This window comes from Kogia breviceps, chromosome 11 (genome assembly GCF_026419965.1).
Source record: "Kogia breviceps isolate mKogBre1 chromosome 11, mKogBre1 haplotype 1, whole genome shotgun sequence".
Lineage (NCBI taxonomy): Eukaryota > Metazoa > Chordata > Mammalia > Artiodactyla > Physeteridae > Kogia > Kogia breviceps.
In genome coordinates this window covers 82384192-82410180 of record NC_081320.1, presented here as the reverse complement: position 1 = coordinate 82410180, position 25989 = coordinate 82384192, and the positions used below count along the sequence as shown (strand labels likewise).

At 41.9% G+C, this 25989-nt stretch overlaps 1 protein-coding gene across 1 annotated transcript; it reads left to right on the top strand.

Annotated features, from left to right (window-relative positions):
- The first annotated feature begins 187 nt into the window (after positions 1-187).
- On the top strand, positions 188-25758 carry SPATA31H1 (SPATA31 subfamily H member 1). The gene is made up of 6 exons (XM_059078671.1): positions 188-331; positions 9490-9566; positions 10183-10239; positions 10453-10548; positions 10950-12794; positions 13956-25758. Exons 1-6 carry the CDS (start codon positions 188-190, stop codon positions 25756-25758), a joined length of 14022 nt encoding a protein of 4673 aa, XP_058934654.1.
- Positions 25759-25989: the final 231 nt, after the last annotated feature.

Below are 25989 nucleotides of genomic sequence, written 5' to 3'. Positions count from 1 at the left end.
AGCTTCCTTGAGCATTGGCTGTCAGAGCAGGGCACAAGGGCAGCTGCAGGAAAGGGCAGCAGGTGTGTGGCTCAGAGAAGAGGCTTAAGCAGCAAGCACATTGGCTGTACCCTTGGAATGCCCACTGTGATGTCATATGGAGTCATGAGGGATAAAACTTCGGCTGAGAGGGGCATGGGGTTGACTAATGGCTCTGGTCTGGGGGCTAACCATCCCACTGCCACAATATGTCAGCCTTCTACTATTACTTGGGTTCTTTGTCTGGGGGCTTTGGGTGAGGTTTTCTGGGAAGCAGAGTAGGGAGCAGGTGGCAGCCAAGACACACTCAGAGGTATGTAATGCAAAACTCTCTTGAAACTCACTGCTCCCTGTCCCTGGAGACATAGAAACTCCTAATCTTGGGTAGTGGGAGGAATTGATGGTGGGGTGAGGGGAGTTGAGGTAGTGCCTATGGATGTTGTCCTGCAAGTCACTCTCAGTCCTTTTCCCTTCAATACATTTCAACAAACTTTGAGCACCTATTATATATGGCAGCATACTAGACATTGAAGAAGAATAAAACACCACCTCCACCTTTTCGAGGTATAGTGGGGGAGAAAGTCAGACATATATACATATATATATATAAATATATACACATACATATATATATAAAACCCAAGACATATATATATGTATATATATATATATATACCAAGGAAAGAGAAAGGGATGAGTTAATAGAGGTGAAAATATTGCTGAAGAGATGGGAGGTAAAGAGTATTCTAGGATCTATAAAATGCGTTTGCGGGGAGCTTAGGTTTGAGCTGTGCTTCAGAGGAAGGGTAGGATTTTGAAGGTGGATAGGATGGGCGGAGGAGAGTAGTGGAAGAATTTCTGAACAGAAGGAATTGATCGGGGGAAAGCATGGGAAGCAGAAGAGCGTTGGATGTGTTCAAGGAGAGGTGAAGACACCTATCAGGAATGGAGTGTACAAGTGTAGGGAACTGGTTGGCGAAAAGTGAGAGAAAATGTCGCACAGTGGTTAGAGGTCCCATTGTAAAGGGCTTCAAACGCCAGACTGAATACTTTGTATAAATATTATTCTGTCTGCAATTGAAGGGCATCAAAGATTTTAAAGCCAGGTGAAAATGTGCTTAGATCTGTGCTTTAGAGCACAGAATTTAAACTTTAAAAAGTTTACACTCTAAACTTTTTTTTCTCAAACATACCACTTGGGAGTCTAATTAAAAAACAGATTCTGATTCAGCAGCAGATTCTGAATCAGTAGAATTCTGATTCTAATTCAGGAAGGGATTGAGATTTTGCAATTCTAATGAGCTCCCAGGCGATCTTATTGCTATTGAACTGAGCACCATACTTTATTTTGACTTTTGTTTTGACGTGCTGCGTCGCGTGGGTTGCGGGATCTTGGTTCCCCAACCAGGGATTGAACCTGCAGCCATGACAGTGAAAGCACCAAGTCCTAACCACTGTACCACCAGGGAAGTCCCAAGCACCATGCTTTGAATGTGAGGCTTTAAATAACTCCAGTGAGTGCATATGGTGGTTTTCTGGTGTAGCTAATCCAATAGGAGGCTACTTTAAAGACTTAGTGGGAAGGAGGGGGGAGGAAGTGAAAGAATCAGAGCAGTAAGATGGAAAAGAGGACACTGATTCATTCCCCCGGTGTTTATCACCCACTGCACCACCATGTACAAGGCACTCCTCTGGGCACTATGGATGCAGCAGTAAATGGAAGGGACAGAAATCTCTGCCCTCGGTGCTGTGAGAGAGGAGGAGGGTCCTGAGGTGAAAGTTTGGCTATAGGAAGTGAGGCAGAAAGAGAGTAAAGGGATTGAGTCCTTGTTTTCCTGATTGGGCTTCAAATATAAAGAGTTAATTATAAACATTGTCATCATTTTCCTATGAGGACTATATTCATCTTTGTATTCCCTATGCCTGGTATACTGCCTGGTATATAGTAAGTGCTCCACAGGTGCTTGTGAAATGAAAGGATGACTTCTCAGTTTTAACCCTGAATGATGGAAGAGATGGCATTTTAAGCAACATAAGAAACACCTGACAGAAGGTGTGAGCGTAGCAGGAGGTGGAAAATGTATGTGGACATATTCGTCAAGCAGCTCAAATTAATAGTCTAGACATGTGTTGTCCAATCTAGTATCCACTGGCCACATGTGGCCTTTTACACCTAAATTAATCAAAACTAAATAAAATGTAAAATTCCTTAATTGCACTACCTACATTTCAAGTGTTCAGATATGATGATTTCCATCATCATAGAAAATTCTATTGGGTAGCACTAACCTAGACTCTACATCTTGGAAATAGATAGAGGTTATCCATACATTTGGCAACAAAATCCTTTTAAAAATTTCCTCAGAAACATCTCTCAAATGTAGCAATCCAGATTCAGTGTAATTGTCTTAACTAAAACTCCTCTTGAACTATTTTCAGTTGCTAAGTGGTCTCCTACAAACGTTTTCCAGCCTAGAGCATAGACCCTAGCTCTACAAAACAAAGCTACAGGGCTTCTGTGGTGGTGCAGTGGTTAAGAATCCGCCTGCCAATGCAGGGGACACGGGTTCGAGCCCTGGTCCGGGAAGATCCCACATGCCGCGGAGCAAGTAAGCCCGTGTGCCACCACTACTGAGCCTGCGCTCTAGAGCCTAGGAGCCACAACTACTGAAGCCTGCATGACTAGAGCCCGAGCTCCGTAGCAGGAGAAGCCACCGCAATGAGAAGCCCGCACAACTGCAACAAAGAGTAGCCCCCGCTTACCGCAACTAGAGAAAGCCCACGTGCAGCAACGGAGACCCAACACAGCCAAAAATATAATAAATAAATAACGTTAAAAAAAAAAAAATGGGGCTTCCCTGGTGGCGCAGTGGTTGAGAGTCCACATGCCGACGCAGGGGACATGGGTTCGTGCCCCGGTCTGGGAGGGTCTCACATGCCGCGGAGCGGCTGGACCCGTGAGCCATGGCCGCTGAACCTGCGTGTCCGGAGCCTGTGCTCCGCAACGGGAGAGGCCACAACAGTGAGAGGCCCCCGTACCGCAAAAAACAAACAAAAAACCGAAAAAATACAGTACACACAAAACCTCCCAAAGCTGATTGTGTCACTCTGCTAAAAGTAACTAAAGAAAAAGAAACTAACAAAAATCTCTCAGCGTTCCACTGCCTGCAGCAGCATTTCTCATCTTTAAAAAAAATTTTTATTTATTTTAAAATTTATTTTATTTTTGGCTGCTTTGGGTCTTTGTTGCTGCGCGTGGGCTTTTCTCTAGTTGCGGTAAGCGGGGGCTACTCTTTGTTGCAGTTGTGCGGGCTTCTCATTGCGGTGGCTTCTCCTGCTACGGAGCTCGGGCTCTAGGCATGCGGGCTTCAGTAGTTGTGGCACGTGGGCTCAGTAGTTGTGGCTCATGGGCTCCAGAGCGCGGGCTCAATAGTTGTGTGCGCACCGGCTTAGCTGCTCTGTGGCACGTGAGCTCTTCCCAGATCAGGGCTCAAACCCATGTCCACTGCATTGGCAGGCAGATTCTTAACCACTGCACCACCAGGGAAGCCCTTCTAATCCTTTCTGACTCTCAAACTTTCATTGCTAAAATTTGTCAACCACCTTAAGAATTTAAAAATCATTTTGTCCCTTTTTCATAATATATGATAAGTGATTTTAGGTAAATATTTCATTTTACAACAGCGTTTTCTTAAAATTTCAAAGTTCATTTTAATATCATCTGTAAGAGACAAATGTTCACTTTTTCCCATGTAACAAGTGATGCATGATATTTAATTGACTTTGTAACAGATATGAATTTTCCCCAACACTTAGGTATGAGAAATGGCAAATATATTTCTTTGTCTACATCCAGTATAATCCAGCTTAAACTTCCTATCACCTAGGTTGGCAAAAAGTCTAGTATCTGTTTTTCTTCCCCAATCTTTGCGCTGTGTAAGAACTCTGGACTGGGGGCAATTTATCCAAAATAGCAGGGGGCAGGTCCTTAGCCATCGGAATAGCTGTTGCTTTTCCTCTTTGCCATCTGAAGGCAAAAATTGTGGCTGTGTATCAAGTTTGGTCACAGAGACCTTTGCCAAGGCCCCCAGTCCACTATATCTGAGCTCTTAAGACCAGGAGGAATAAATTTCATCAGGCTCAGGGCCCACTACACAGCAAACCTGCAGCGTCAGTGTTGTTTCCCAGTTTCAGGGAGTCAGCTGACCTCTTCTTAACTCTAGAAGCACCAAACACTAAACCTCTGGCACAATTCAGCTTAAAATCCTCCACAGGCCTAGTCTTACATGAGCGTTGTCTCATATATTGAGACATATCATATATTGGAGGTTCCAGCCAGCCATTTCAGCACCAAAAAACTAACTCCCTACTGTGGATTAGGAGAACCAAGACTATAAGAACAAAGTCTTGGCTACCTTCTTTGGTGAGGGGAAACATTAGTCTCTTTCCCAAAAGGATGCAGCGATAAAAACAAAGTAGAGTGTAAATTATGCAATGTCACTTTCTACATAAAATGAAAATATTTCTCACTACATATTTAGGTAAGAAGAAGTTTTTTGTCAACAATTCTACTTTTTATTCAGGTATACTGGTTCCCCCGGCTATCCAAAAGTAGAGCGAGCCTGTGAAACCTTTTGTAAGCCAAAACGACACAAAGAGAAGGAGCAATTACCTTAGGACACATCTTGCTAATGGCTGCACAAAGTAAATTGAGATAAAGCACAGATGCTCCCAGACACAGCTCAAAGCTATGATGGCTAGGTGCTGAGATGCTGAGTGTAGTTCCCAGGGAAGCTGCTTGGCAGTGCCATTCTCACTGCTGGGGTGTGCGCTGCCTCTTTAACAGCTTGCTGTGAAACAAATGAATGCTGAATGCTTTTTGCCTTTTTTTTCCGTAAAAACAAAAATCCTCTCGGATTTCTTTCAGTTAACAAAAACAGGTACTAATGTAGGTCTTTCTTAAAATGGAACTGGCATAAAGCAAATTTGCAAAAAGTGGAGGATACCTGTAATTATAGGCAGTAAAATGCACAGAAATCAAGTGTACAGTTTGATGAGTTTTGATAAATTTATACACCCATTAACTAACACCTCAATCAAGGTACAGCATTGCCATAATCCTGGAAAGTTCCCTAGTGTACTTTTCTAGTTTGTTTTTTTCCACTCAAAGGCAACATCTTGTCTGGTTTCTGTTGTCATGGATTAGTTTTGTTTATTCTTGAAACTTGTAAAACTACAATAATATAGTGTATGTTCTTTTGTATCTGGCTTCTTTTGCTGAGCATGTTTTTGAGATTCATGTATATGGTCGACAATGAATTTCAAAGTGACACTTCTCTACACTTCCTTTTTCTCTGAGATCTTAGCTCCTCTCATCCTTGATGCCTTGATAGCTCTCCAATGACTTCAAACAGATGTTAAAAAAAATTTTTTTTTTGTCCATCTTTTCTAGTTGTTTTCATTCACAGGATTCAAATCATTATCATGAACAGAAATCCTACATTCGTTTTTTTCTCTCCATTTTTTCCCTTCATATACTTTCTTTCTATTATTTTAGTGGTTACTCCAGAAATTTCAGTATGCATACTTATCCAATTCTCTATTCAGAAGAATTTCATCAACACTGTTCTACTCATTCACTGTGGTTTTAATTTCAGTACTGCATTCTTAATAATCTAGAATAACATTTGATTATTTTTCAAATCTGCTACATCACTTTTTATGGTTTTCTGTTCCTTACAAATATATTTAAGCTTGTCTTTTATTTCTTTAAATATAATATGCATTGTTGTTTTCTAATCTAGATCTGATAATTCCAATACCTGACATATCTGTAGGTTTGTTTCTGCTTTCTGTTGTTTCTGCACATGTGCTTATTTTAAAATATTTAACCTTTCTGAAATTGGGATATGGCTTGCAATTGATGTTGTTTTATAACTGGCAGGGTTTAAAAAAATTCTCAGTGGCATGTAGAATATAGTACATTTTATAATTGGTAGTATCTTAGATGTTTAATGAAATGCAATATTCATGGTAGTTTTTTGAAGCTTAGGATGAAGATCTTCCTCAGAGAGTATCTCCTTTGCTTTAGACTATGGCACCATCAATCCAGGACCACTTCAAAATCATGGCTTGGGGGACCATGCAGATGATGTGAACTTAAGCTGCAAATTACACAAAAGTCAACCTGTAGTTACAACTTCTCAGGAACTTTCCTCCAGTCCTCTGAACTTCTCAGTGTCAAGGCAACTTTCCTTGTAGTTCCCTGAGGTTAGGAGTAAGGGGCAGATTTGTGATTTTTGAGGTTCCAGCTGCATATGATAGAGTCTTCTACTGGATTTTTTCCCCCTTCTGGTTTGTATTTTTGAAGTTTTCTTTAAGAAGTTATCCTGTGCCCTAGGTCACAAAGATTTTCTCCTACTTTTTTTCTGATGTTCCAGTCTTACCTTTCACATTTTAGTTTTTAATACATGTAGAGTCCCCCTCTATATGTAATATTAGAAAGTGATCCAATTTTATTTTTCTCTTTATATTGAGGCAGTTTTCTCATCACTATTTGCTAAAGAATCTTTCCCATTCATTTATGGAACTCCCTTTACCATATTAAGTTGCTGTATATACAAGAGTCCCTCTTTGAGTTCTCTATTCTGTTCCATTCACTTATTTGTTCCCGTTTCTATTACCATAGATTTGTAGTGTGTCTTAGGTTTTGGTACAGCAAGTCCTTCTTTGCTCTTCTTTTTAAGCTTGACTTAGCTGTTAGTGGACCTTTATTTTGCCATATAAATTTTAGAGAGTTTTACAAGTCCTTGAAACATTCCAATTGAAAGAATTACACTTAATGCATTGGGAATGCGTTAAGTATAATTTAATTGGGGGACTACTGACATCCTCATAATTTAAAATTATTCCAACCAGAGCCAAGAATGTCTCTCCATTTTTTCAGATTATGCTCTGTCCTTTAATAGAGTTCTACAGTCTTCTACATGATGGTCTTCTCTCTTTTTGGTTACTAATTTGATACTTTATCATTTTTATTGCTATTGTGGAAAATATCTTTCATATTTAAAATTATATTTTTCTAGTTTTTTTGCTTCAGTAGAGAAATGCTATAGACATTTATAAGTTTTTCTGGTATTCAGAAACCTTGGTGAATTCTTTCATTACCTCTGATGGATAATGTCTTTGATTATCATTTCAATTGCTTTCATGCTTATTGGTCTACTCAAATGATCTATCTCTTTTTGCCCAATTTTTATATTTTTTCTAAGAATTTAACCATTGCATTAGGCATTTCACATTTATTAATATAGTTATTCAAACTATTTTTCGTCTCTTTCCTCTTCTACTTCAATTTTCAAGATTTATATTTACTTTTGCCTTTTGCCCTAGGGGCATTATCAGCCCAGGACCACATTTATTTTCAGTTTGAGGGTTCCTGACTACACAAGGAATATAAATTAGAATTTCAAACCAGTAGGAGGATAGACTCTTGGTTAAAAATTTCAGAGAAGGCTTTTTTTCCGGCCCAGAGTTCAAGTTTCCTTGTCTGGTGAGCAGATTTTTTTCTAGCCACCTTTTTACCAAGTGTGTAGCAATTTGACAAGCCTGGCTTTTTTTCCTGGGGTCTCATTTAAATACCCACTTCACATGGGCCTTATCTTTGTCCCCACCTTACTGTTAACCTAAGTCCCTCAGTGTCTGACACTGCAAATGACCTAGGGCATTGAAGTCTCAACTAGTTTCCACTCTTGTTTTTCAGTTTTCTTCTGATTTTTGACCTGGAGATTTCCCTTACTTTCTTGTAAGGAGCTACATTCTGCATTTAAAAAGATGTTTGTTGTATTTCATTCAGCATTCCCAAGTGTTTTCTAGTGGGAGATTATTTAGGTCTATGATATGTAGAGATCATTTTGAGATAAATATATAGAAAGATCATTTGTAAATACATCAACCTGTATTTCAACATCAGTTTTCCTTTTGCTTATGTTTTTAATCAACAGTCCATTATGGACATAAATTAAATAATATATGACTAACTATAAAATCAATTTAAAACTGTCCAAAGTTCAAAACTACCACTGCAGCTAGGGTTATTCTACTACTGGCCTACTGCCTCATGAGCATGTTCATGAATTCCCTACTAACTGTTGTGTAGGCTCTTTTAATATACCTTTGGAGACTGATGTCCTAATATAAAGGGAAGAAATAAAAAAAGTTTTATTTGAAATTGTAACAAATGTCATTTATGCCTTTAAAATGACCTGGAACACCCTTACAGAAACCCCAGGAGTTTAACTACTGGATGGGAAATTCTGACCTGCAGGATAAAATAAAAATCCCAGGGCTTCCCTGGTGGCGCAGTGGTTGAGAGTCCGCCTGCCGATGTGGGGGACGTGGGTTCGTGCCCCGGTCTGGGAGGATCCCACATGCCGCGGAGCGGCTGGGCCCGTGAGCCATGGCTGCTGAGCCTGCGCGTCCGGAGCCTGTGCCCTGCAAGGGGAGAAGGCCACAGCAGTGAGAGGCCCGCGTACCGCAAAAAACAAAAAACAAACAAACAAACAAACAAAAAATCCCACATAATCTGGCATAAAGTGGCTTCCACCTATGTTTTTAGCTTCATCTCTCACTACTTAGCAAAAGTGCATCTAACAATCATAATGCTCTAATCTTCTCAGTGATGTTCCCACTTGCCTGGAATGCCCTTTCTTCACCTAAAAACCTTCTGTTGATTCTTCCTATTCCAGTACATATGGCAACTTTTTGAGGAATTCTTCCCTTCTCTCCCAGGCAGTTAATCACTGTTCTCTTTATTTCCTCACACTTACATTTCTTTTTTGTTTAATAGATTAATTAATTAATTTATTTATGGCTGCATTGGGTCTTCGTTGCTGCACACAGGCTTTCTCTAGTTGTGGCTAGCAGGGGCTACTCTTTGTTGTGGTGCGCGGACTTCTCTGCGGTGGCTTCCCTTGTTGCGGGGCAGGGGCTCTAGGCATGCGGGCTTCAGTAGTTGTGGCACATGGGCTTCAGTAGTTGTGGAGCATAGGCTTAGTTGTTCTGCGCCATGTGGGATCTTCCCGGGCCATGGATCGAACCCGTGTCCCCTGCATTGGCAGGCGGATTCTTAACCACTGCGCCACCAGGGAAGCTCCACACTTATATTTCTGTTACAGCATTTACCACATGGTATTGTAATTTATCTGTTTAGACATCTATTTTCCCTACTAGTGTAAGTTCCTAGAACACAGGGATCATATTTATCTCTACAGTTCCAGCACCCTACACAATACTGCGAACTTAGTAAGTATTCAATAAATGATTCATGAGTAAATGAATGACATAACTGTTGCTGTGGTTATGGATGCCAACAGTATCAATATTTATGTCTATGAGATGAAGTGTGCTGTCAATAAAGTCTCTAACCTAGAGTATTACCTGATTTTATTTTTGCTTTTTGTTCCTTTCTAGACTTCAAAGCAGCATAAATTGGAAAAGATCCAGAAATTCACAGGTCAGAAAGATCCTATTCTTCAGTTCAAGGCTAACGACAAATCAACTGTGGGGTCTGCTTTAAGACTCTAACCTTTAATAGTAGGTGGAAGGAAGAAGGTTGAAACGACAATGTAAATGAAAGAAATAGTCTTACTCTTTCTAGCATCTCTACTTCCAAAGAAATGTAAATGGCTCCATAATTCTTTCCATGCTCCTATCCTTATACTTCCTTTCCTAATCTCTTTTTGTGCGAAGCTCAAAGTATCAGGAAAGAAACATGGTGAGACTGAAGAACAAAGAAGGGGTAACACTACCAAGAGTTTGGTGCGGGAAGTTTTGGTACCTTTTTTCTCTAGCATAGACACTGGATAATACATATCTTTTCCTCCAAAGATAGGTATTCCTCTGTTTACCCCACTCCATCTCCCTATCATGATTATTCCTGCTCTTTCCAATGGCTTACATCTACTACATGCTGAAGACAGCATACTACAGCTTAAAAAAACAAACAAACAAAATGAGAGCTAGGTTAAATCTGAGCTCTACCACTAATTAGCTTTATGATCTTAGGCATGGCTTTGTCTTTGTTTCCTTATTTGCAAAATGAAGGGGTTGAACTAAGGTGATGTCAATAGTCATAACGCTAATAGATTCTTTACCTCTACTCCCAGATCCACAGTGGGAAGAAAATCTCAGGATGGGTTGCACTGAAGCTAACCTGACATGGTGAGTAAAGTCCATCTTCACTGTGTCTATTCTTTCTCTCTTCAGCCTACCCTACTGATAAATTCTATGAAAGTTAGGAGTAAGATACCTGGGACTCTGTTTTACTTCCCTCGCTATGATAGCTGTCTCCTTTCTAAGTCTCTCTTCTTACTGTTTTCCTTACCAGTACTTTAATATCACTTCAATTACACTGACATACTCTGTTGTATCCAGCTTTTCAGGACTCCCTATGGGGTGGTCCCAGGAATATGCAGGCTGCTTAATGGACAGGACTCTTCAACAGAGCGTCCAACACCTGGAAAGTGAAAGGTGAAGTAGTTTCTGGGTTGGGGTTGAAGGTGGTAGAGCTTTTAAGAGGGAGGAAGGAAGAGAGTGAAGGAGGGGGGGAGGGAGAAGGAGAGGGAGAAGAAAGATGGTTAGTTAGTTAATTAGTTTTGGTAGTGGGGGAAGTTCTGTCTTCGAACAAAGTTTAAGAACCACTGGTCTATGAATCATTTCTGATTGGAATGGGGACAAATGCCTCCCTTTGTCCTGGTGGAGGAATTCTTTCCATAAATAAATAACTGATGTTGGGGAAAGCAACATTTTTTGTTTGTTTGTTTCCCTCAGTCCACATTATTTTGCATTTGAAATGGCCATTATCTTTCCCTTTTCCTACTTTTCCTTTTCCTGTTTCAAAACAAATAGAAAATTTTCTCTTTATTTCTTAGATCAAGTCTTATGGAATTGGGTTTGTCTGAATCACAGGATAGTTCTTCTTCCACCTCCTCTGTTTTTGTGGCTCAGGGGCCTGTTCTACCCTGTTGTGACTGTAAGAAGGCAAAACATTCTTCTGACAGTAGCATCTCCTCTGGATCATTCTACAATTCCAGCCTGTCTCACCTTCCTGTCTTTTCTGAAGGAATAACTTGGCAACTCCGGAGCCACATTTTACCTATTTTACCCCCAAATCAACCTCCTGTGTTCAGGAACCAAGGCACATCCCTGCCTTATTTTAGGCTCTCAGAGCTTGGGAAATCACAACTTTTTCAGAATTTGGAAGCTCTTTCATCCTTAAGACCTCAAAGCACTTTTATCAACTCTCTTTTTCAATCCCCAAATCTCCACAAACAAGAAGAGAAAACAAAGGATGAGAGAAGGAGCAATAGTCATTTGACATCAGATCATAGGCCAAATGCTATTTTCAAAGAGAGACCACTATTGTCAGGGTCAGCTCCAATCCAGCTCTCTCCTTTGCCTAGGCAAGAGTTAGAGGGACATATGGCTTGGAAGGTTTGTACTTTGCGGGAACAAACAGTGCCTCTGCCTGTGAGGGAATCATGGGCAAAGCTGAATTATTTAACTGAGGTACAAGGAGGAGTCCCTGAACCAGAGAAACCCCAAATCCACTTATCTATGCCCATTCATCAAAGCACTGAGCAGAATATCAACAATGAATCCCAAGACCTTCCATCATTTCAGCTCCACGTGAACGTTGGAGTGGAATCTGGATTAAACAGAACAGAAACAAAAATTTCACAGACTCTTATCCCAGGTAAGCAGTCACAACCTGGGGATGGCTCCCAAATCCTTGGATCCAGGCCCTTAATGACATCAATGGGCACTCCACCTCCCAAAAGTTTAGGAGTTGACATAGCTCAAGAGGAAACGACTTTACTGCAGAAGGACCCAAGACGTGTGTTAGAGCTTAGTGTAGAGCAGAGGGTCACAGATCTTCCAGAAAAAAGGATACAGCAGCATAAGACCCAAGTGACTAATGTGGAGCTGACCCCACAGCTACCATATCAAGTCAGAGATCACATAAAGGTTACTCCAGTGGCATTACTTCAAGTCATGGATTCAATGGGGATGATTCCAGAATCACATTCAGAAGTGATAGAATCTGTGGGTTTGTTACGACGGCCACCAAATGAAGTCGTGAAACCAATGGAAGCCATGGAAACAGTGAGTGTAAGCCAAAACCCATCATATCAAGTCATTAAATCAGTGGAGGTAACCCCAAGATCTCAGCAGCAAGTTATGGAATCAAGGAAGATGACCTCAACACAGCGGAATAAAGTCATAGGCAATGTGAAGGTAACTCCTATAGAATTGCTTCAAGTCATGGATCCTATGGGGATGATTAAAAAATCACATCCGCCTATCATACAGTCAATGGGAATGACCCCAAGGATGAAATATCAAGTCATGGAGTCAGTGAAAAGGACCACATTGTTGGACCATCAAGTCATACCACCAGGAAAGATGAGTCCAAGCCTACGACATGCAGCCATGGAAATTGTGGAAATGACGTCAGGGCCACAGCATAAAGTTATGGAATCAGTGGACATAACATCAAGGCCACAAAGTCAAGTCACAGAACCACTGAAGATTACTCCAGGGCCAATATGTCAAAATACAAAATCACCTGAAATGATCACCAGGCCATTGCACCAAGTGATGGATTACCTGGAAGTAACTCCAGCGACACTATTACAAGCTATGGATGTCATGGGGATAAGTCCATCAACACAGTCACATGTTATAAAATCTGGGGGCTTGACTCCAGACACACAGTCTCAAATTGCAAATTTGACCCCAAGGGCAACTCAATCAGATGGTTTGACTTCTTCTAGCTCTCCTGCTACTATTGGTGCACATGTAGTGGTAGAATCTGTGGGTTTACCTCCAAAGCTACCACCTAAAATCATGGAATTGGTAGGATTGATTCCAATGCCATCGCAACAATCCATACATTCTCTAAAGGTAACTCCAACAGCACTGGGGTCACCCATGGGAATGATCATAGCACCACAGTCACAAGTTGTAGAAACTCAGGATTTGACCCCAAGGCTAATATCTCAAGCCAAGGAATCTCTGGAGTCAACTCCTGAGTCATGCATTCAAGTGCTAGACTCTGAGGGGATGACTCCACAACCACATCATCAAAGCACAGAATCTACGGCATTAATCCCAGGACCACCTCATCAAGTCATGGAGTCTTCAAGGTTGACGCCAAGGCATCAAATTCTGGAGTATTCAGAGATGAGTCCAAGGCAAAGCCATCACATCACAGAAACTATGGGTTTGACATCTGACACGTGGCTACAAATGGAGAAATCTGTAGAGGTGGAGAAATCTGTAGAGGTGACACAGTCACATCATCAAATGATGGAATCTTTAGGGACAATCCCAAGGTCACTGGGTCAAGGTACAGAATCTATGGGAATGAGCCAACAGCCACTGCCTCAAGTCACAGAATCTACAGAAATGCTACAAGAAATGCTACAAGATTCATCACTGCTTCAAGATGTGAAGTGTATAGGGATGAAGCCAATGCTACAATTTAATGTTATGGATTCTATGAAGTTATCCCCAGGATTGCAAAATTTGAAATCTGGGAAACTGATCTTGGGACCAGAGTTGCAAAATACAAAATCTATAGACATAACCACAGGTTCAATTCCACAAATGGTAAAACGTGGACAGCTGATCCCAACTGTGAACTCTACAGAATTGGCCCCAGAACTACAACTGCAGAGTATAAAACCTGATGAGTTGGCCTCCATACCACAGCTGCAAAGTGAGAAATCTGTGCAGTCAGCCCCAGGGTCTCAGCTTCATGGTGTGAAATCTATCCAATTGACCCTGGGACCACAACAACAAAATGAAAAATCTGCTGAGTTAGTCCCAGCACCACAGTTGCAAAGTAGGGAATCTATAGATTTGGCCCCCAGTTCACAGTTGCAAGGTATGGAATATGTTCATTTGACCCTACCATCAGAGTTTCCAGATATAAAAACCATGGAGTTGACTCTAAGACCAGTACAAGAAGATATGAAATCTGTGGAGTTTGCCCCAAAGCCATGGTTACAAAATATAAGATCTGAGGAGACAACTCCAGTACCATTGCTTGAAGATGTGAAAACTCCTCAAATGGTAGAAAGTAGGAGGTTGATTCCTGAGACACAGGTAGAAGATATGAAATATGAGGAACTGATCCCAAGAGCACACATTCAAGAAGTAAAATCTGTAGAGTTGAACCTCAAACCGAATCATCAAGTCACAGAACCTGGAGGATTGACCCCATGGCATCAAGCTTCAGAATCTTTAAGGATGATCTCAGAGCCAGGATATCCAGAAACAGAAGCAAAGTTTACCTCTGACACTTGTCACCATGCAAAAGAATCTAGGGGGTTGATACAATCATCTTTAGGAAATACCCCAGGGCCACTGAGCCAAGCTTCAGAATTTATGCAGATGAACTCAATGTCATTCCAAGGTACTCTTGAGTCAATGTTCCAAAGTGTAAAAGCCATGGGGGATACTCCAGTGTCACAGCACACAATACAAGAATCTTTAGAGTTGGTACCAGGATCAGAGACGCAAGGTATGAAATCAAGGATGTTGACCGCAGAGTCCCAAGGTATGAAGTTTGTTCATCTGAATCTAGGACCATTTTCAGAAGTTATGAACTATGAGGAGTTGATCTTGGAACCACAATTTCAAAATGTGAAATCTGTTCCATTGACCTCAGAACCACAGTCCAAAAGTATAAAATCTGAGGAGTTGACTCTAGGGCCATTAATGCATGATAATAATTTTGTGGATTTACATGTGCCACTGGAAGAATCTAGTAGGTTAATTCCTGAGACACAGTTACAGCATGTTGAATCAAGGAAAGTAATCATGGAACCACATTTACAAGGATTGAAATCTGTGGGTCTAACTTCCAGACCAAGGCATCAAGACACAGAGCCTGCAGAGTTAGCTGCTGAGATCTGCCCACAAGAGGAAGAATCTGTGAAACTGATTCCACAGCTAGTCTTGAAAACTGCTGGGGTGATGCCTAAGCCACATTTTCAAAAATTTTCAGAGATAACTCTAGGTCAAGGCTATCAAGATACAGAAACTGTGAGGCTGACTTCTGAGGCTTTGTCCCAAGTAGCATTAACACAAAAAACAACAGGTCAAGTTAGAGAATCTACAGGAATGACTTCTCTAAGGCCACATCTTCAAGTTACAGAGTCATCAGAGATACTCCTAAGGTCAGAATATGAAAACACAAAAACTGTGGGGTTAGCAACATTTCCAGTTGAAAACATCCAGGAGGTAATACCAGTACTACCATATTCAGAAAAAGGATCTCCAGAGTTGACTTTAGGACGAGGGATGCAATATGAGATATCAGAGCCACTACTGCAAAATTTGAAATATGTGAGGTTAACCTCTGAGTCATCCCCATTAGTGGTAGGATCTAAGCAGTTTATTACAGGACCAAAACCACATGTTATGGAGTTGACTCCAGAGCCACAGCTCCAGGGAGTAAAGTCTAGGCAGTTGGAGCCAGAGCCAAAATTACAAGATGTGAAATATGTTAATTTAATTCAACAGTCAACTACTACCAGAGTGGTAGAATCAGAGAAGCCAATACAAGAGCCAGTGCTACAAAGCATGATATCAGAGGAATTGACTAAGGAGGCACAGTTCCAAGGGCCACAGCTGCATAGTGCAAGATTTTCAGAGTTATGTCCAGAGCTGCCACTTCAAGGAGAAAGACCTATAGATTTAATCTCAGGGTCTCCACATCATGGTGTGAAATCTGATGAATTGACCCCAGGTTCCCCAGTGCAAGAAATAAAATTGTCAGATTTTAGCCCAGGACCAAAACATCAAAGTGTTGAATCTGTACAGTTGACTGCAGAATCACAACCTCAAAGTATGAAATTTATGGAACTAAACTCAGGACCATGCTTGCAAGATATCAGCTTTTCTGATTTGACCCCAGAACCAAAGCATCAAGATTTCAAACATGTGCAGTTTATACCAGGAACACAGCTTCAAGATATAAAGTCTGTAGGGCTTGTAACAGAGTCATCTTTGCAGTTAAGTCAAGGGCTACCAGTTGAAAATATGAAATCTGTTCTGCCTATTGAAGGATCACAGTTTCACAGCTTGAAATCTGTCGAACTGACCTCAAAACTACAATTTCAAGATGTGAAATCTGAGGAACTGAACCTAGGGCCAAGGCAGCAAGACGTCAAATTTTCTGAATTGACTTCAGGGCCAAAGCTTCAAGGTGTCAAATCTGGGGAGCAAACCCCAGGACCACTGTTTCATAGTGTGACTTCTGTGGAGATGACTCTAGAGTTAGGGCTTCAAGATTCTAAATCAGCAAAGATGTCTCCAGGGCTTCAAGGTGTGAAACAGGTGGGGCCATGGCTACAAGACGTCAAATTTTGTGATCTGACATCAGGAACTCAACCTCAAGGTGTGAAATCTTCAGAGTTAAACTCAGGGCAACAACAACAATATGTGAATTCTTTTGAGTTCACTCCAGAGCCAAAGATGCAAGGAGTAAAATCTATGAAGTTGACCCCAGGACCTGAGCAGCAAGGGGTTAAGCCTGAGAGGTTAGTACCAGAGCCACTGTTTCAAGGTGTAAAATGTGTGGCAGTAGACCAAATGTCAAGCTTTGAAGGTGACATTTCATATAAATTAGTCTCAGAGCCACAGATACCAGATGCAAAATCTATGGAGTTGACTCCTGGATCACAGTTGCCAAGTGTAAACTATTCTGAGTTGACCAGAAGACCGTGGTTACAAGTTGTGAAATCCTCTGAATTGATCCAAAGACCACAGTTGCAAGATGTAAAACCTGTAGAGTGGACCCCAATCTCAAAGCTTCAAAGCTTACATTCTGAGGCGCTAAAAACAGAGCCACAGCTGGAAGATACGAAATCTGTGGAGTTAACACCAGGGCCACATTTGGGAAGTATGAAATCTATGCAGTTAACATCAAAGCCACAACTGGGAAATGTCAAATCTACAGTGTTAACCCTTGGGCCACAGGTGGGAGATGTGAAACTGGTAGAGGTGACCCCAGGCTCAAAACTTCATGATTTGAAATCTGAATTGTTGATCTCAGAGTCAGAGTTGAAAGATGTGAACTCTGTGGCCTTAACTCCAGGACAATGTCCAAGAGGTATGAAATCTACGTTGCTAACCCCAAGTCCACAGCTGGAAGTTAAGAAATCTGTGGAGATAACCTCAGGGCCACAAATAGAAGACGTCATATCTGTGAAATTCACCTCAGATTCCAAGCTTCAAGGTGTGGAATCTGATGAGTTGGCTCTGTGTTCAAGAAATCAAGGATTAAAAACTGTGATGTTGGTCCCAAGAATACAACTGCAAGATGTGACAGCTGTGGAATTGAAACTTGGACAAAGGATGCAAGATAAGAATTCTGTGTTTTTTGCACCAAGGTCATTGCTCCAAGGGCCTCAACTGCAAGGTATGAAACCTCAGGAATTGACTACTGAGCCACAAATGCAAGATGTGAAAATTTTGGAGATAACCCCACGTTCAAATCCTCAAAGTTTAAAACCTGTAGAGAAGACTCCAGATCCAGAGCTGCAATTTATAAAATCTGTGAAGTTGACCCCAAGGCTAAAGAAGCAGGTAGTCAAATCTGTGGATGCAACCAGAAGACAAAAGTTTCAAGGAGTAAAATCTGTGGATTTAGCCCCGAGGCAACAGTTCCAAGAGATGGCACTTGTGAATTTAACTCCTGGGCCAAAACAGGTTGGTGAGATGTCTGTAATATCAACAGAGCAGCAATGTGTGAATTCAGAGCCACTGAAGAGAGGGTCTAAGTCAGAAGATGGGATGTCTTGGGTGTTAACTCCAGAGCTAAAATTTAAAGAGAGAAAATTAGTAGATTCCAACTTTGAGTTAGAGTTGAAAGGTAGGAAATCATTTGAATTGACTCCAGAATCAAATATTCAAGATGTAAAATCTAAAGGGTTCAAACTTGAACCACAGTTGCAAAGTATAAAGTCTCCCAAGTTGACCCCAGGACCACAGCTGCAACAAGTGAAATCCTCAGAGTCAACTTCAGAGCCACAGCTTCAAGGTGTAAAAACTGTTGAGCTAAAACAAGAGCCACGGCCTGAAAGTATGAGATGTATTCAGTGGATACCAGGACCTGAGTTCCAAGGTGTGAAATCTGTAGGGTTAAATCTTGAGTCACAATCTCAAGGTGTCAAATCTGTAGAGTTGAAATCTTCAATACAGTTAAGAGACGTGAAGTCATCTGAATTGCCTCTGGGGCCAAAAATTCAAGGTACAACATATATGAAGTTCAACCCTGGGCCACAGTTGCAGAGTTTGAAAACTCCTGAGTTATCCCCAGGACCACAGCTGCAAGAAGGAAACGTTTTGGCGTCAACCTCAGAGCCACAGCTTCAAGGTATGAAAACTGTGGAGTTACACCAAAAGCCACAGCTTGAAAGTATGAGAACTGTTCAGTGGATGTCTGCGTCAGTGTTTCAAGGTGTGAAATCTCTGCTAAATCTTGGGTTGCAATCTCAATGTGTCAAACCAGCAGAGTTGAAACCTTTGATACAGTTAAGAGATATAAAGTCATCTGTATTGACTCGAAGGCCAAAGCTCCAAGGTATACAATCTTTCGCATCACTCCAAGAACCTCAGCCTCAAGGTCTCAATTTGAAACCTTGTCTACAGTTTAGAAGTAAGAAATCATGTGACCTGACTTCCAAGTCAAAGCTCTGTGATATAAAACCCATGATGTTCAAATCTAGGCTTCACTTGCATGATGGAAAATCTCCTAAGCTGATCCCTGGACCATGGTTTCAAGAAGTGAAACCATTACCGTCATCCCCAGGAACACAGCTTCAAGGTGTGAAGTCTGTATTGCTTACACAAGAGCCACAGTTTCCTGAGGTGAAATCTAGGGTATTAAGCCAGGAGTCACAATTACAAAGTGATAAAACTATAGAGCTGAACTCCCCACTACACTTGAAAAGTATGAAGTCATCTGAGTTGACTCTTCAGACAGAGCTTCAAGGTGTGAAATCTGAGGATTTCAACAGTGGGCCACAATGGCAAGGTCTAAAATCTAAGTCACCACTTGAGACAAAGTCCCAAGATAAGAAATTTACTGAGTTAATCTCTGACTCACAGTTGCAGGGTACTAAATTGACTGTGGGGACAAAGATTCAAGGTGTCAAATCTACAGATTTCAACCCTGGGTCATTGTTACAAGGTGTGAAATCTTCTGGATGGACCTCAAAGATAAAGCTTCAAGATGTAAAACATAAAGGATTCAGCCCCAGTCCTCAGTTGCAAGTTCTGAAATCTTCTGAGCTGATTCTGGGATCAAAGCTTCAGAATGTGAAATTCATGTTCAACTGTGAGCCACAATTGCAAAGAGTGAAATCTTCTAAATTAATCTCAGACTCAAAGTATCAAGATGTGGAATCTGTGAAGTCCAAATCTGGGCCACCATTGCAAGGTGTGAAATCAGAATCTGGGTTGATACTGGGGACAAAGCTTCAAAAAGTGAAATCAGTGGAATTCAAGTCGGGTCCAAAGTTGATAGATATGAAAACTTCCAAATTAATCACAGGTATAAAGCTTCAAGATGTAAAATCTATGAATGTCAGGTCTGGACCAAACTTGCAGGGTATGAAATCGTTTGAAGTTATCCCAAGGGAAAAGCTTCAAGGTGTGAAGTCTGCAGAACTGAAACCTAGTCCAAAGTTACAAGGTGAGAAATCTTCTGATTTGACTCAGGGGAGGAAGTTTCCAGGTGTGAAATCTGTAGAGTTGGACTCAGGCCCACACTTACAAGATATGAAATGTTCTGAGCTGATCGTGGGTATAAAGCTTCCAGATGTAAAATCTAAGCAGTTAAGTTCTAGACCACACTTTCAAGGTATGAAATCTTCTGAAGTGATCCCAGGGACAAAGCTTCAGGAAGTGAAATCAGTGTTCAACTCTGGACCACAGACACAAAGTAAAAAATTTTCTGAGTTGATTCAAGGGACAAAGCTTCAAGATGTGAAATCCTTAGAGTTTAACTGTGGACTGAAGTTACAAGGTGGGAAATCTGATTTAACCCAGAGGAGGAAACTTCAAGGTGTGAAATCAGTGGAGTTCAACCCTGGACCACAGAGACAGGGTGAGAAATCTGATTTGATGCTAGAGTGGAGGCGTCAAGATTTGAAATCTGTTGTTCCATGGTTGCAAGGTGTGACATCTTCAGAGTTAACACCAGAGACAAAGCAACACGTTGTGCAGTCTGTGTTCACTTTGGGCCCTCAGTTAAATGGTATGAAACCTATGTTATTTTTACCAGAGCAACTGCTTGAAGATATAAAGTCTGTGAAGATGAGCAAAGAGCCATTGCTTTGTGGTACAAATTCTACGAAACTGATTTCAGACTTTGAGCTGCAGAACTTGAAATGGAACGTGTCTGCACTAGAGCCATGTTTTCAAAAAGTGAAATCTGTGGAGTTAAATCCAGAGCCACATCCTCATGGTATGAATTCTGAGGAGTTGCCCTCACATCTCAGGCAGCAGAGTGTAAGATCTGTGGTGTCTGCACCAGAGCCATGTTTTCAAGATGGGAAATCTCTGGAGTTGAAACCGGAGCCACAACCTCAAGATGTGAATTCTAAGAAATTGATTTCTTGCCTCAGGCAGAAATCTGTAGTGTCTGTATCAGCACCATGTTCTCAAGATGTGAAATCTATGAAGTCAAATCTATTGCTACAACCTCAAAGTGTGAATTCCTTAGGGTCATCATCATGCCTCAGGTCACAATGTGTTAAATCTGAGGTCTTCGCACCACAGCCATGTCTTCAAAATGTGAAACCTGTAGAGTTGACACCAGGGTCCCAACAACAAGGTATGAATTGCCAAGAGTTGACTTCAGGATTGCAAGGTATGAAATCAGTAGTGTCAGTAGCAGAGTCAACTAAGAAGTGCATACCAGGACCAATGTTGACTAGTGTCAAATTTTCAAATTTATCTCCAGAATCACAGCAACAAGGTGTGAAATATATGGAATCTACTCCAGAACCAAAGTTGCAAAGCATACAACATGTAAAATCGTCTTCAGTGTCTCTGCAACAAGCTATAAAATCTGTGGAGTTAGCACCAGAGTCACTGTTTCAGAGAGTGAAATCTGAGGATCTAACCCCAAGAACAAGCTTTCAAATGACAGACACTTCTGAGATAATCCCTAGGCCAGGGCATCAGTTTGTAGAACATGAAGAGATGATTGCAAAGCCAAGGCAACAAGTCCCTAAATCTGTGAGGTTGATTTCAGTACCAACCTATCAAGTCACAGATTCTTCAAAAATGGCACAAAGGTTGGCACATGAAGGCAAAGAAACTGTAGAGAAATCTGTGAATTTGACCCCAAAGCCAAAAGGTAAAGCCATGAAAATTTCAAGAATGCCTCTGGAGCTAGATCTTCAAGTACCACAGTTTGTTGATCTGACTCCAGTGCTATGGAATCAATGTTCAAAATCCTTAGAATTAACCCCAAAGGAAAGCTACCAAATCCCAGAAACTCTGGAGTTGCTCTCTCAGTCAGGGCCTCAAGTTAAGGACTTGGGGGAGTTACATACAGGGCCACTGCAGCAAGTTGTGGAATCTAAAGGGATGACCCCTGAGCCTAAGCATCACATTACAGAAACTATGGGGTTGACCTTCAAGACAAAGCTGCATGGGGAGGAGTTTCTTGGAATGACCCCCAAACCAATAAGTAAAGCCACTGATGCAGAGAGATCTTCAAGGCGCTATCCTCCAGCCCGAGAATCTGTGGATGTGATCTCTGAGAAAAGACTGCAAAGGGATGAATCTATAGCACTGATTACAAAGTCATTACATGATGTCCCAGAATCTTTGGAGATGACAGAAGGGCTAAGATATCAAGTTCCTGGATCTGTGAGTTTGACCTCTAAGCGATTTCTAGGACAGGAATCTTTAGAGTTGCCCCCAAAGCGAACACGTCAAGTTGCGGGACATGCGGAATCTGTAGAGGTCACCACTGAGACATGGCAGCAAGGGGAGGGATCAATGAGGCTAACACAGTCACAGAATCAATGTATGAAATATTCAGAAACAGCCCCAGGACCACTGGGTCAAATTACAGAATTTACAAGGATTAGTCCAAAGCCACTAGATCAAGTCACAACATTTACAAAGACACAGCTTCATGTTGCTCAAGCAATAGGGGTAAACCCAGTAGCTCCCTTCAAAGTTGCTGAATCTGTGGAAGTGACTCCTGGGCCACCACTTCAAGCTGTGAAGTCTGTGACATTAACATTGGGGCCCACCTCTCAAATGGTAGACTGTGTTGAGTTGACTTCAAAACCACAAGATAGGAGACCTTCAGAGTTTACCTCAGGTCTAAGGTTGCAAAATGCAAAATCTAAGAAATTAAGCACAGAACCAAAGCACCAAACTTTAGAAAGAATGGATTTGACAGGGTTTCAAATTGTAAAGACTGTGGGGCCACCCCTTCAAATTGTAAAATCTGAGGAATTAGCACCAGGGCCAATTCCTCAGATTGTAGAACCAATAAGAGTAGCCCTAGGATTGGGGGTTAAAGGAACAGAATGTTTGGATTTACTCCCAATGCCACATCTTCAAGAACCAGTAGAACCTGTAGAATTAACTCCAAGGCCAAGTGCTGAAGTGAAGTATGCAGAATTAACCTCACAGCTAACATCTACACTCAAGGAACCTACAGTGTTGACTCATAAACAAGGGCTTCAGGCTGTGAAATCTATAGGGATAAAAACAGGGCCTCCTCAAGTCATGGAATCTGAGGATTTGAATCTAGGACAGGTGTGTCAGAATAAGGACTCTGAGGAGAGATCATCAGGAGAAGGGTTACAAATAGGGAATTATTTCTCTAGCTTTCTACACAACTCTTCAGACTCACTCATCTCAAGCTCTGTCAGAACATCTGAATTAGGTCTTTGGGATTCTGAGATGCCAGAAGTATCAAGAGTGTTGGATATAAAAAACCTTGGGACAGATATTTTGCATCCTGAGGAGTCTTTTATAGAACTTGCTATGATACAATCTCCAACCCTTCCCTTATCCCTTCATAACCAACCCTCTGATGAGACAGCTAACACTGTAAAAAACCCAAATTCTGAGATCCCAGGAGTGGATGTCATATCTAACGAAAGGATTAAGAGGAAACAGGTGGAGGAGACAGGGAGCTCACTCCGGAGCCTTTCCCGCCATCCACCACAAAACTGGAGATCACTATCTAGGATCTTCCAGGCAGGATCAGGGGCTCGAAGAGGCCTTACCTGGCCTGTCCTGGGCAGGCGACGGAACGTCTGGGAGAGTCGCTCCTGGTGGCAGCGACTACCTCGAAAATACCTCTCCAGTATGCTAACGCTGGGGAATGTCTTGGGGACCAGCATGGAGAGGAAGCTTTATTCTCAAACATCTTTAACAGAAAGAGCCACTACAGATACCTGTCAATCTATTCAGAATTTATTTGGGGTTCCAGTTGAATTGATGGAATTTTCCCAGAATCTGCTTGAGAAGGGTCAAGGTACTATTTCTCAGCCTTCAATGGTCAAAAACTACATTCAGAGACATACTTCATGCCATGGTCATGAGAAAAGAATGGCCTTAAGGATGTGGACACGTGGCTCCATGTCCTCCATAATACAGCACTACTCTGGCACTAGAGTGAGAATAAAGAAAACAAACTCAAAGCCCTGTGATATATCCCAGGAAGTCATTCAGCACATGCCTGTTTCATGTACAGGGAGTCAGCTTCCTGAACCAGCAAAGTCAGAGTCTTCCTTCAACGTAATTTTTGCTAGGAGAGATTCTGTTCCAGTGGAAGAGAGTGAGAACTCACAGAGTGATTCACAGACAAGGATTTTTGAGTCCCAACACTCCCTCGAGCCAAGTTATCTTCCCCAGGCCAAGTCTGATTTCTCAGAACAGTTCCAGCTTCTACAAGATCTGCAGCTAAAAATAGCAGCAAAACTGTTAAGGAGTCAAATACCCCCCAACGTACCTCCACCTTTATCTTCAGGTCTGGTTCTAAAATACCCTATCTGCCTACAGTGTGGCCGATGTTCAGGATTTAATTGCTGTCATAAATTACAGTCCACTTTTGGAACTTACCTTCTTATCTATCCACAGCTTCACCTTGTAAGCACTCCTGAAGGCCATGGAGAGATCAAGTTGCATCTTGGCTTTAGGTTGCAAACTGGGAAAAGACCCCAAGTCCCAAAGTATCATAGAAGAGATAGACCCATCACACCAAGGAGCCTTAGCTCAACATCACTAAGGAAAGCTAAAGGCTATACTCAAGCTTCCAAGAGTCCTACTTCTACAGTAGATTTCCAGTCTGTGTCTTCCCAGTGTCCTGCTCCTATACAAGTCCACATCAGGCGAAGGCAAGGTGGCAGACCTGGCCTAGTAGAAAAGACAGAAATTAGAGAGCCTGGACACTATGAATTCACTGAAGTTCACTCTCTATCAGAGAGTGACTCTGAAAGCAATCAGGATGAAAAGTGGGCTAAAGTGAGAACAAAAAAGACCCATGATTCAAAACATCCAATGAAAAGAATCCCCAGGGAAGTCAGAACACAAAACACAAAGTTCTACACAAATAGTACAGCCATAATACAGAAGTCCTCTGAGGAATTACCAAGCCAGTTAAGAAGGAAGAGGAGTGGAGTGTCCCAGACAACTACCCCCTCTTTAAAAAGACAACCTAAGAAATTCTCCCAACCAAAATTCATTCAACTCCTTTTTCGGGGCCTAAAGCAGGCATTCCAAACAGCACACAGAATTATGGCTTTGGTTGGGCAGAAGCCTGAGGACAGGACAAGGCCAGACCATTTCTGGTCAAGCAAAAACTACCTTCCAAAACAAAAAGCCAGAGCCTATTGCTTATCAAGAGATATCAAAAGACACAGGATGCCAACTCTCAAGCTAAGGCCAACAGACCCAACCATTAAGGAGGAGAGCACATTGTGGGGAGAAACAGATCAATTCAGATCAGCTCAACAACCAACAGGAAATAGCTCTTTCCAACCCAGACCTATACAACTGCCCAAGCCCACAGTTTCCCAAAGAAGTACCACTCTCAAAAACACCTCAAGCAGCCAGTCTTTGGGTCCTGTTCAAAATGAGAGTAATAGCAGAGCTAAGAAAAACTTTTACAGAAATGAAGTCTCTAGCCAGGAGTCCAAGAACTCCAAACCAGGAACCAGAGTTCATGCTGGAGGGAGACTCTTACATGGTTCCTCTATGAAGAGAACCTCACACGGTCACCTTAAAGAAAATCCCACACACAAGGAACGAAACCACCGCAGCTTCTGTAGGGAAAGAACCTCATGGAATTTTTCTGGAAGCAGCCAATATACTCCCTCTGACAGGAGCCACCACAGGGCCTCTGAGAAGGGCCACCGAAGTCCCTCTGAGAGGAGAGGACACAGCACTTCTGAGAGAAAACGGTACAGGCCCTCTGAAAGGGGCAGACACAGTCATTCTGAAAGGAGTGGACACAGTCCCTCTGAGAGGAGCCATCAAAATCCCCTCAAGGAGAGACTGAAGCACAGCTCACCTAGAGAGAGGCCCAGATATAGTTTGGGTAAAGATTTCAGGAGTAACTCAAACATGTCTCCTAGAGACCACACCAAAAAATCCCCAAAGAGGGCAAGTTTGGAGGCCTGACGCTAGAAGATGGGAAGAGACTCGCCCTAGTTATTCATTGCCTCGCTCAAGTCTCCCCCAAGCTGCCTTTTCCTGGCTTCTTTCCTGCTCGGCCACTGGCTTCCACTTTCTGCGACCTCAGCAATGAAAGAGCTTCTACTTCTCTCTACCTGAGGGGAGGGAGGGAGGGAAGGCGGGAATGGCTCTGTCATTTCCCTAAGATAAATAAACGGGTAATAATTGACCTTCCTG

Coding starts and splice junctions, on each gene's coding strand:
- SPATA31H1 (XM_059078671.1), top strand. CDS start 188: ATGGCTCTGGTCTGGGGGCTAACCATCCCACTGCCACAATATGTCAGC. Junction 332..9,489: donor CAGCCAAGACACACTCAGAG/GTATGTAATGCA, acceptor GTTCCTTTCTAG/ACTTCAAAGCAGCATAAATT. Junction 10,549..10,949: donor CAACACCTGGAAAGTGAAAG/GTGAAGTAGTTT, acceptor TTTATTTCTTAG/ATCAAGTCTTATGGAATTGG.